The sequence below is a fragment of the Dendropsophus ebraccatus genome, chromosome 2, assembly GCF_027789765.1.
Source record: "Dendropsophus ebraccatus isolate aDenEbr1 chromosome 2, aDenEbr1.pat, whole genome shotgun sequence".
Classification (NCBI taxonomy): domain Eukaryota; kingdom Metazoa; phylum Chordata; class Amphibia; order Anura; family Hylidae; genus Dendropsophus; species Dendropsophus ebraccatus.
Window position 1 is genome coordinate 151,465,361 of NC_091455.1, and position 12,042 is coordinate 151,477,402.

General features: G+C 39.3%; 1 protein-coding gene across 1 annotated transcript in view; it reads left to right on the top strand.

Moving 5' to 3' along the window:
• Positions 1-12,042, top strand: part of PKD1L1 (polycystin 1 like 1, transient receptor potential channel interacting) — a 107,786-nt gene that overhangs the window by 75,917 nt on the left and 19,827 nt on the right. Inside the window, exons 49-55 of the mRNA XM_069959695.1 lie at positions 394-577; positions 3,165-3,297; positions 6,087-6,171; positions 8,387-8,557; positions 8,737-8,855; positions 9,005-9,115; positions 10,914-11,037. Coding sequence (XP_069815796.1) covers positions 394-577; positions 3,165-3,297; positions 6,087-6,171; positions 8,387-8,557; positions 8,737-8,855; positions 9,005-9,115; positions 10,914-11,037 — 927 coding nt within the window. The remainder of the gene's footprint in view (positions 1-393; positions 578-3,164; positions 3,298-6,086; positions 6,172-8,386; positions 8,558-8,736; positions 8,856-9,004; positions 9,116-10,913; positions 11,038-12,042) is intronic.

Below are 12,042 nucleotides of genomic sequence, written 5' to 3' on the forward strand. Positions count from 1 at the left end.
CTAAACACAACATGGATAAAGAGTAATGAAAAAATAAGTACAATGGTGGAATTTAATGCGGTGATAAAACTCCCCCCCCCCCCCTCAAGAAAAAAAAAATGTCATGAAAAAATGTCATCATGTGTGAAGGATAAAGGGGGAGGGGGTCAGGTGGGAGAGGCACCCCAAGCATTCTGCTTCATCAGGAGTGTCTTTGAATTATGTAGTTTATATGCATAGCTGCACTCTGTTATAGTGTGGTGTCTCTGCCATTCTGACATTTCCACATGCTGGTGACCCTCCCTCTCCCACCATCACCCCAGACTGCTCATCCTGTAACCCACCACCACCACACCACCATCTTCCCTGCTTTCAGAATTTTTACCACTGTCTACTGTGATTTTCTGTACACAGAGGGACTTCTCTACTTCAAGCATTCACTTTGGAAATGGAAGCAGGAGGTACAAGAACCAATGCCCATCAGTTTCCACTCAAAGCTCAAGTGGATTTGAAGACTGTAGTTCCAATAATGGTGGTAAAACTGGAATAAAAGAATTCAAGGATTGTGAAAATAACCCTTGTTCACAGTATTCATCAGGTACAATAGTAAATGCCACAAGAATGTTTAGTAGTGAAAGGTAAAAGGAAATGATTAGGTTAGAAGAATCTCACATCCCTAAAGGGCATAGGGTTCTGAGGATAAAGGTACATTTTAAGATGAAAACAGCTTTTTGGTTTTTTTTTACAATATTTCCAGCTTTTAAAAAAGCATACATTTTTATGCAAAAACAAACCTTTAAGTATGTTAAAGGACCAAATAAGGTTCAAGAGGGGAGTGTTTTTAGTAAAAAAACTGAGCTCAAAAACAAGAGGACACAATGAGAGGTTAGTTGGGGGAAAGATTAGAAGCAACGTGAGAAAATATTATTTTACTGAAAGAGTAGTAGATACCTGGAACAAACTTCCAGCAGAGGTGGTTACTAAATCTAGAATAACAGAATTTAAACACGCCTGGGATGAACATATGTCTATCCTAAGATAATAAGAAAGAAAATACTAAAAGGGCAGACTAGATGGACCCAATGGTGTTTTTCTCCCGACAATCTTCTATGTTTCTATGTTTCTAAACAACTAAAAAATTTCAGATACTTCCTGAGCCATTTTTATATGAAAAATGAAAAGGCTGAAAATATTGTACCAAATGCTTTTTTTTCAGCTTAATACGGCTGAAATATGACATGCCACTTTACATTATGGCTGTTAATATTTTTTTTCCTATTTGTAATTCATAAATTGTCATTGTATGGCCAGAAAACGGGCATAAAACTGTCTGTAGCCACAATTTTGTATGTACTCAGCTGTAGCCTGTAAAATAAGATTTTTAAAGGAGAACTCCACTATTAGACAACACTTTTTCAACATTCCACAGCAGTAGTATAGAAACCTTCTATCAAAGCAGTGTAGATGACAGAGCTATATACAAATTCCCAGATGACACTAGCACAATATTATGTTTTAATAGATTCTATTTTATGATATATTGTTTAATGCATATGAGAAAATACCTTATACACAAGTATAAGTTTCCATACAAAATACATTTATCCACCACAGCTATGCTAACTCCTGAATAACCCCTTTAGTAATAGTAAAATACAAGACACTTGCAACTACCATTTGGAGAGGCACTGTGTACTGATCTGCCATTGAATTTATTGTATACGTTGTATGGAGTACTTTTTTAGGGTAGTTTCACACACACCGTATTGCAGCTTATTTTATGCTGTGGATCCGCAGTGGATCTGCAGCAGATTTGATCTAAATAACTAAACACAGCATCAAATCAGCTGCAGATCTGCTGTGGATCTGCTGCGGATCCTGTACGTGTGAATGCGCGTGTAAACTTCTTTATTGGTGGCTATGAATGGCCAGAATTTTACCATTCAACTCTAAGGGCCCTATTCCACGGGAAGATTAACGTTTGCATAATCGTTAACGATAAACGATTTTAAACAACCGCTATTGTGAATAGCCTGAAATTGTTCGTCCATTTACATAGAACGATAATCATTACTTACGATCGTTCATGCGGTCGTCTTGTCGTCGCTATTGCGTTCGTTGCTACTGCAAACGACCGAACAACGTCTTATTCCATGTGAACGATTTGCGAACGAGCAACGTTAAAAATAGGTCCAGGTCTTATTAAGCGATCAACAATTTCTCGTTCGCCGTTTAATCGTTAACTGCTATTAAACCGATTATCGTTTAGATGCGAACGATAATCGTCCCGTAGAATAGGGCCCTAAGTCTATGCAGATGACATGGAGCTCATTATCAGATAACCTGTCCTCTGACCACAAAAGGGATATGTAAAAAAATTTAAAAAAGGTTGGAAAGTTTGACATTTTTTTTTAGAAATGGATTTTATGGGTACAATCATACATATAGTATTTGCAGCATGGTTGATGCCGTATCCTTTTAGCTGCGTGTTGTTGGATTTACTCCTGCTTGTTTTTGTGCTTCAAACTTGTAAAACAAAGTACAAAACATCTAGCATCATAAACACACAGCTAAAAACATAGTACATAGGATGGATATTAAAGGGGAACTATCAGCAGGTTAGACAAATCTAACCTGCTGATAGCTCCCTTGTGGGTACGGGGCATCAAGGAGGACAGTATGTGTATTACCTTTCTCCTCTGTGCCATTCCTGTGCTGTTAGCAGTGTAATCCTGCTAACATCACCATTAGGAGCACTGCCCCACCAACATAGGGCCAGCTGTAAGCTAGGATTACACTGCTAACAGCACGGGAACAGCACAAAGGATAAAGGTAACACACATACCGTCCTCCTTGGTGCCCCGTGCGCAATTGTCAGGTTACATTTGTCCAACCTAAAATTAAAGGGGAAGTGTCAGCAGGTTCATTTTAAATATACAAACCAAATACTATCATAACTAATAAACATGGTTTTAATACTATAAAACTTTTATGGTCTTGTATTCAGAGGCAATGTCCTCATCAATGGAAAATAGTACTAGTTCATCAAGAATATTTTAGATTCTAAGTAAAGGCACTAAAAATTGTTTGGTCTGAAAAGGGTTAAGAAGAGGATTAGAAAAGGTCACGTCTATTGTTCTTTTATAGAATAAAACATACAGGTATTTTGGTTTGGTTTATTTCAGATCACAGCTTGTTTGAAAATTCTGTCCTTCAGGGGAAGAAAGTTTTGCCTCCATGGTGTGTCTATGTTGCATGGTCCGTTTGTGCTACCTTCAGCTTGATTTGTGTCACCATGACCATAGCATTTGGTTTCAGGTATTATTATTATTGTTATTATTTTTTACTTGATAGAAATTATGTAACTTTTTTTTATTTACAGGGGTATTTCCATCTGAGATATTCATGGCATATCCACAGGATATGCCATAAATGCCTGGTATATGGGATCCCACCTCTGGAACTTGGTGGGTGGGATACCAAAAACACTGAGTGAGTTATTTTATGAAGTTTATAACTTCCTTCTTCTGGGAATTGCATAAACAATGTAGCACTGCAAGCTACTATGAGTTATAGAGACAGCATAGCTTACAATGCTACGGTGTTTATGCAACTTAATAAAGTCAATGGGAAATTTCAAAAAAGGGCATAAAACAGACTGTTCCCCTATTTTCTGCATTTGTGCAACTGCAACCAGACCAGACAGGGCCAGGGGGGTGCATGTTCTTAGTATGGGTGGGATATGCATGTATCAGACACTTAAAGGGGTTATTCAGTGCTACAAAAACATGGTCCCTTTCCTCCAGGGACAGCACCGCTCGTGTCTCCAGATCAGGTGGGGTTTGTAATTAACCCTTAGGGGACACAGCCAGTTTTCATTTTTGCATTTTCGTTTTTCCCTCCTTGTGTATATAAGGCCATAGCGCCTGCATTTTTCCACCTAGAGACCCAAATGAGCCCTTATTTTTTGCGCAACTAATTGTACTTTGCTATGGCAGATGTAATTTTTGCCTAAAATGTGCCGGGAAACCAGAAAAAAAATTATATGTGTGGTGAAATTGAAAAAAAAAATGTTTTTTTTTTTATTTGGGGGGGGGGGTGGTTTTTACTATGTTCGCCCTGAGGTAAAACTGACTCGTTATATATGTTCCTTAAGTTGTTACGATTACAACGATATGTAACATGTATAACTTTTTTTTTATTTGATGGCTTGTAAAAAATTAAAACCTTTTAAAGAAAATATATGTTCCTTAAAATCGCTCCATTCCCAGGCTTATAGCGCTTTTATCCTTTGGTCTCTGGGTCTGTGTCAGGTGTCATTTTTTGCGCCATGATGTGATCTTTCTATCGGTACCTTGATTGCACATATATGACTTTTTGATCGCTTTTTATTACAATTATTCTGGATTTGATGCGACCAAAAATGCGCAATTTTGCACGTTGGGATTTTTTTTGCGCTGACGCCGTTTACCGTGTGAGATCAGGAATGTGATTAATTAATAGTTCGGGCGATTACGCACGCGGCGATAGCAAACATGTTTGTTTATTAATTTATTTATTTATTTTTATTTATAAAATGGGGAAAGGGGGGTGATTCAGACTTTTATTAGGGGAGGGGATTTTGTGTTATTAAAAATACATTTTTCTTTTACTTTACACATATACTAGAAGCCCCCCTGGGGGACTTCTAGTATATGCACTCTGACCTCTCATAGAGATCCATGCAGTATAGTTATACTGCATGAATCCATGAGATCGGTGTTCTATTACTTTTGGCTGCTGCAGCCAAAAGTAATAGAATGCCGAGCCGGGATCAGCGCCATTACGGAGCAGACCCCGGCCCGGTATGGATGCAGGGATCGCCCCCCCGCAATCGCGCCGCAGGGGGGCGATCCCCCCACTAGACCACCAGGGATGTATAACAGCAAGTATTTAGAAGCAGCTGTCAACTTTGACAGCTGCTTCTAAGTACTTAATTAGCGGGCACGGCGATCGGACCGTGCCCGCTAATAGCCGCGAGCCCGGGCTACATGCGGCACCCGGGATCGCGGCAGTTCAGAGGGGGGTCGCGTGGCGACCCCCCTCTGAACTCCCATAGCGGCACGAGGACGTTCAATAACGTCCTGGTGCAGCTATGGGTTAAAGGGGTTGTCCAGTGAAAACTTCTTTTCTTTCAAATCAACTGGTGTCAGAAAGTTATATAGATTTGTAATTTACATCTATTTAAAAATCTCCAGTCTTCCCATACTTATAAGCTACTATATATCCTGCAGGAAGTGTTTGTTTACATTCATAAACAGTGCTCTCTGCTAACATCTCTGGCCGAGTCAGGAACTGTCCTGAGCAGGAGAGGTTCTCTATGGGGATTTGCTACTGGTCTGGACAGTTCCTGAGTCGGCCAGAGATGTCAGCAAAGAGCACTGTTTCTCAATGTAAATAAACAAACACTTCCTGTAGGACATGCGACAGCTTGTAAGTATGGGAAGACTTGAGATTTTTAAATACAAGTAAATTACAAATCTGTATAACATTCTGACACCAGTTGATTTCAAAGAAAAATGTTTTTGCTGGACAACCCCTTTAAGCTCCATTCATTTCAATGGAACCGAGCTGTAAACCCCACCCAAACTGGAGACAAGAGTGGTGCTGTCTCAGGAAGAAAGTGGCCATGTTTTTGTAGCGCTGAAAAACCCCTTTAAGGCATATCCTGTAACTGCGCAGATTGAATACCCCATTATTTTTTTAGTGTGTGTTTAGCTAGGCCTCATAACTAGAGATGAGCGAATTTACAAAGTGCTTTGTTCCTATCTGTATTCCGCTTATCAGGCTGCGGGGCTTTGAAGTGTGCTCCGCTCCGTGCCGCTCCATGTATCCCGTCCTGAGAAACTGTGAGAAGCTGTGTGGATCCATCTTTTCCCAGCACCCGGGGAGAAGCGGCAGGGAGCAGAGCAGACTTCAAAGCCCCGCAGCCTGATGAGCAGAATACAGATAGCTTTTTACTTTGTTCCTACTGTACATTTGCCCATCTCTACTCGTAATCAAAGATCCAACACTCAACAATTAAATATAAAAATGTATATAACTACACTTTTCTCCTTACTCTTCAGGTTTGGGCCCACAAAATGTTTGCTATGGTTACATGCAGTGTTCTTCTCACTGATCTACTGTATTTTTATCATCCAGCCAACTTTGGTAAGACATACTTATTTTTAATACATTACTATTTGTAGTGTAATATAGGTAAGCAAGTGAAAAATGTGTGTGGGGGGTATCAAAACTACTCCAAGCACTGGCATAAAGTTGCAAAATATCAGGCAGTTGCACAAAACTTTGTTGCCCCAACCCCACTTGGTAGGTGGGCAGACAGGCATGCTCACTGTGACACAGTACCCACTAGGTGTAAGGCTTCATTCCCACGGAGTAAAACTGGCGGACATGTCTATTCTTCAGCGCCGAGGAGGCACGCAAGCCTCCCATAAACTGCCACAGAGGCTGGCGGAACTCCGCCAGTTTTACTCCATGTGAACGGAGCATAAGTTGAAACTAAAAATCTACGCCAGTTGTAACTGAATTCAACATTTTTACAGAAAACTATTTAGAGTTGCTAATTTTACATTCACTATACAAATTAACAATTAAAAAATGGTACAATGTTGTCCACAGCCTTTAAGACTCTCTAACTTAAAGCGACTCTGTACCCACAATCTGACCCTCCCCAAACGGTTTGTACCTTTGGATAGCTGCTTTTAATCCAAGATCTGTCCTGGGGTCCACTCAGCAGGGAATACAGTTATTGTCCTAAAAAACAACACAGCCCTGTGTCAAATTAGCGTGGCCTAGAGTGTCTATAACCTAACCTTGCGCCGCCTCTCCATTCCTCCTCCTTACCCTCTTTACCATTAGGAATGGCAGAATTTCTCCTATTCCTCACTTGTCTGAACACTGCATAGGTACCTTAAAGATCCAGCACATGTGAATAGGCGAAAACCTGCCTGGAGCATTGCTAATGGTGAAGAGGGCAGGGAGGAGGGATGGAGAGGCGGTGCAAGTCTAATGCACTGACACTATAGGCCACGCCAATTTGGCACAGGGCTAGAAGTTTAAAAGGTTTTTTTTAGGACAAAAACTGCATCACCCGCCAAATGGACTCCAGGACAGATCTTGGATTGACAGTACAAGTGGTTTGGGGAGGGCAGATTGTGGGGACAGAGTTGCTTTAATCTCTGATAATTTATTGAATTATAGACATGTTATAGCTCACATAAACTTTAAGTGGGTAATGATCTGCTTTGAGTCACTGCAAAGATCTGGAAACAAATTATGTACTATTTATACTTTACATACACAATAAATAAATGCAGACATTCACATCAATATATAGACACACACCCCTCTGTTACATTCATACAGACAACAGCAGACAGACATGCATGCTAATGTATTTTATATTTAAAATGGGCTTCTTAAAGGAGAAGTCCGGCCAAAATTATTTTTTTATATGTTATTACTTATGGAAAGTAATACAATTTTCTAATGTACATTAATTATGGGAAATGCTCATATACTGCTATTTACCTTAATTTAGTGTATCAGGAAGTGTTAGAATTCTCTCAGAAGCAGTGACGTCACGATGAATGGTGTAATTCCTATGGAGTGTCCAGCAGGGGGCGCTCTATATATAGAAGTCAATGAGTATCATAGACTTCTATATATAGTGCACCCCTGCTGGACACTCTATTGAATCATTTGATGTGTATGTAATGTAATGTTACGTACTGTACTTTGTGATCGAATACATTTATGGAAAACTTTGGGGAGCCGCTGACTCCCACCCACCTGATCCTCACACTATCCCGCCGCCAGCCTCCGCTCTCTGCTCCTGACGCGGCCGGCATGCAGGAGCAGAGAGCGGCGGCTGGCGGCGGGATAGTGTGAGGAGCGGGCAGGTGGGAGTCAGCGGCGCGGGCGGCGTGGAGTCAGCGGCGCGATAGTTAGTTTGAAGCCGGGAGGAGGAGGGGGCATGAAGAGCGGCCCTTGTGTGAGCGGCGGCGATATGATGGGCATAGATAGCATACTTGCTCCCCAAAGTATTCCATAAATGTATTCAATCACAAAGTACAGTACATAACATTATATTACATACACATCAAATGATTCAATAGAGTGTCCAGCAGGGGCACACTATATATAGAAGTCTATGGTACTCACTAAATTAAGGAAAATAGCAGTATATGAGCATTTCCCATGATTAATGTATTTCCATAAGTAATAACATATAAAAAAATAATTTGGGCCGGACTTCTCCTTTAAGCTTACCGTGGCCTGTTGGTACTTAATAGGTACGTTATGTAATTATATATGAAAAATAATTTTCATTTATGACATTGGAGTAAATTATATTTTGCAGATCTTACTCATTGCATTGTTTGTAGCGTGGCATAAAAGAGATAAGACTGACTCCTTTTTGGAAGCATTAAATGAAGATGTGAAGTACATTGTTGGTGAGCCATGTCTGTCTTTGGAGAACCTAACAGCTTACTCTCAACAGAACAGTCATGAAGCCTCAAACTTTGAAAAGGTATCTTATAAACTATAACAAGGACAAATGTTTTAAGATGTTAGCAAAATGTTTTAGATTTGTCATTTAGAATTTGATAGTAACTTCGTAATCATCATTTTGGATATGAAAATGGTTTTGGAGATGGTAATTGTGTTTTTTTTTTAGTTTATTTGGAAATTCTGCATATTTTTTAACAGATTCTTGCTGCCCGGAAAAGAGCACGCTATTTACGCTTGGCTCGTCCACCTACTCCAGCACAACTGAAAGTAGCCAAAGACAAACTTAGAAGAAAAACTATTATTGGAAAAATATTTCGGTAGGACTTCCATTCAAAGAAGGCTTTCACTATTCTTGCAAAAAATATAAGCCTTGCATCTATATTAGCATTTTTTGTCTTCTGTTTCCTTAACTTGCTTGGTGCTTTGCTATTAGTAATCAGTAATATATCTTTTGTATTCTTTTCAGAGAACTTGCAGTGTATATTTTTATGGTCACTACGTTAACTTTTATCATAATTGGAAAATATTCTCACAATGAATATTATGTAAACCATGCAGTGAGGAATGAATTTACAAGGTATGTAATAGATAGATGTTTTCAGTAACTCGAATGATTCTGCCAACATTACATTTTCTTTCCTATAAAAGTGTTAAAAAGTGTTGTGTACCGAATAGTTGTATAACAATTGCTACTCATACTTTAATCCCCATACTGTAAAGGCTGTGAACAGAAATGCAGTGTTGTCCTGTTCACATAAATGGTACAACAAGCCTCACATCACAAGCATACCTTTATGAGCATCACTTTTTTCTTTTAGTTAAGTGTAAGTGGCTTTTTACTGTTGTGGGCTAATACAACTTTCTCTATTAAAATAAACGTGCACACCTGGCCAAATTCGATGGCTGGGTAGTTTCTGGTCATATGGTTTCACATAGTGTAACTAATCACAATGCCATGTTGGGGTTTATAGCTTCATCACAGATATATCTGGATTTTATTTGTAAGCCGAGTATTTTTTTTCATACATCATATTTACTACAATAAGATGGGGTCTGTTGCCTCAAGTGCCCAAAAATTGTGATTTCCCATTGCTGCTTTTCTCCTCCTAATGTATTTGACTGACTGCTTCAGTACTGTATTGGACAGAAATTCGGGGCAATTGAGGTGATAAATCCTGCTCAGTGGGCACTTGCTGCCAATCTGTATATGTGAAAAATATGTGAAGGTACTTTTAAAGCATTGTTGGGAAAGGACGGATACAAACAAACAGACATAGGAGGGGCGCTTATATAGTGACCATCATGGAATGGGTATATGGGAGTATTCAAACTAACCTGGGTGTGTTATGCTAACATAGGCATAACACTAGTAAATGCTTGAACAGATGAAGAAAGGTGTGTCCGCATGCCAGGCTCCTGGTTTATGGCTGATGGTTCCCGTCAAGATGCCACCGCCAGAAATGTAATGAGAAAGATTACTTGAAACCACTTTAGTGGCCTCGGCGCAGGACTGAGGATGTACATCCAGCAAAATGGAGGTAAGTTTATTGGGGCTAACAAACTGGGCAACACGTTTCCGTAGCGGGCAGGCACCTTTATCAAGCCCCCTAACAACTGTCTCTGACTATCAGCTATATATACACACACATATACATGATCAATGGTAAGATACACCCCTTGTTGGGGCAGAGGTATCGTAGCTGCGAATCTCACAATACAAAGTTGAAGACAACAAGAAATTCCATTATAAATGCAATCAAAACGCTGAAAGTTTGCAACACTTACAATTCGGTAGTTGAAAGTTCGCAATATGCCACAACTACTGAATTTGAAATCGATTTGATTGCATTTATAATGGACTTTCTTGTCGTCTTCAACATTGTATTGTGAGATTCGCAGCTACGATACCTCTGCCCCCACATGGGGTGTGTCTTATCATTGATCATGCATGTGTGTGTGTATATATGGCGGATAGTCAAAGACAGTTGTTAAGGGTTTAATAAAGGTGACTGCCCAATACCGAAACGCGTTGTCCAATTTTTTAGTACCAATAAATTAACCTCCATTTTGCTGTTAACTTGGAATACGTCCTCAGTCCTGCACCGACCCTACTATAGTGGTTTGAAGTCGTCTTTCTCTTTAAAGCATTACTGTCATTTGTAGTAACTTTTGATATGTCATTAGAAATGTCAGAAGTTACTGATTTCACTGGATCAGTAAATTCCGACTCTTCTGCTTTATTACAGTCTATGAAAGGTAAGTTCACAAAATTAGACTAAGGCTTTAATGTTTACTTATATTACTTATATTTACTATGGTAAATGTGTTACATGCCATTAAATTGAAAGTACATTTATCTATGTGTTTCCTAATAGAAATGTTAAACAGCCGTTTAGTGACATCAGCACAGAGGAACATTGGTGGAAGTATTGCTTTGATGTATTACTTGATGGTTTGTACTCGAATAAATTGTATAATCAAGAGGCTTCACATAATCAGGTAACCAATCATAAATGTACATACTTTTGGGTTGGACAGTGGGGTGAGACCATCTTATTGGGATGGGACCAAGATACATTGGGGTAGCTTTATTAAGCAGTCTTACTGTAAGAATGCCCTTTGCTTGCCACTTTGTATGGCTTTTTGTATTTTCAGATAACAGATAATACAATTTTGGCTATAGTGCATAAAGGTGTACCTGTTGTTTTGCCTGCTTTTTCATATGTTCATACTTTAGTCATTGTTTTTATGAAGGCACAATGGGATGTTATGATAACTACTGATTATTGACAAATAAGTGACATATCACTATGATCAGGGTCTTTGCATTTTGTCCACACAATCTTTTTTTCTTCATTTTACAATTGTATTAAAATTTTAAAAACATAGAGGCATATTGCCGAAAGAAGAGGCCACCCAGTCTGGTCTGCTGTTGTATTATTTCCTTTATTATTCTGTTCGAATAGATATGTCTTCAACCAGGCAGCTTTACATTCAGTTACAGTAGAGTTACCAATTGTTATGATCATATCCCGACTTTCTCTTCTTTTCTTGAGACTATATGGTTACTTATGTTTTTCCGGATATAATTTATGTTCATTCTTTAGCGTGAAGAGAGGAGGCTGGCAGGATTCTGCGTCGGAATTCTGACAGTTTTGCTCCATGTGAATTTTTTTGAGACATGACTATTGTGCAGCAGTGTGCATGATCATTTCTCTAATGTAAATTTGATGCCAGAATAGACGTTCTCCCCACTGTATATAACTATGCCTTATGAGACAAGCTTCCTGCTATGTCTCCATAGCTCCTGTTTCCGAGACCCAGCATAATGTAAGTATGGCAATGGGTCTTATTCTGGCGCTATAGAGATTTAATAGGGAATGGGTGCTTGAAACCCCATTCTAAATAGATGTGCGTGCAATGCTGCATGACAGTCATTTTTCACAAAATTGACCCCCACCACTGACGTACACTATAGCTAAACAACCCAGCATTCAATTAGTC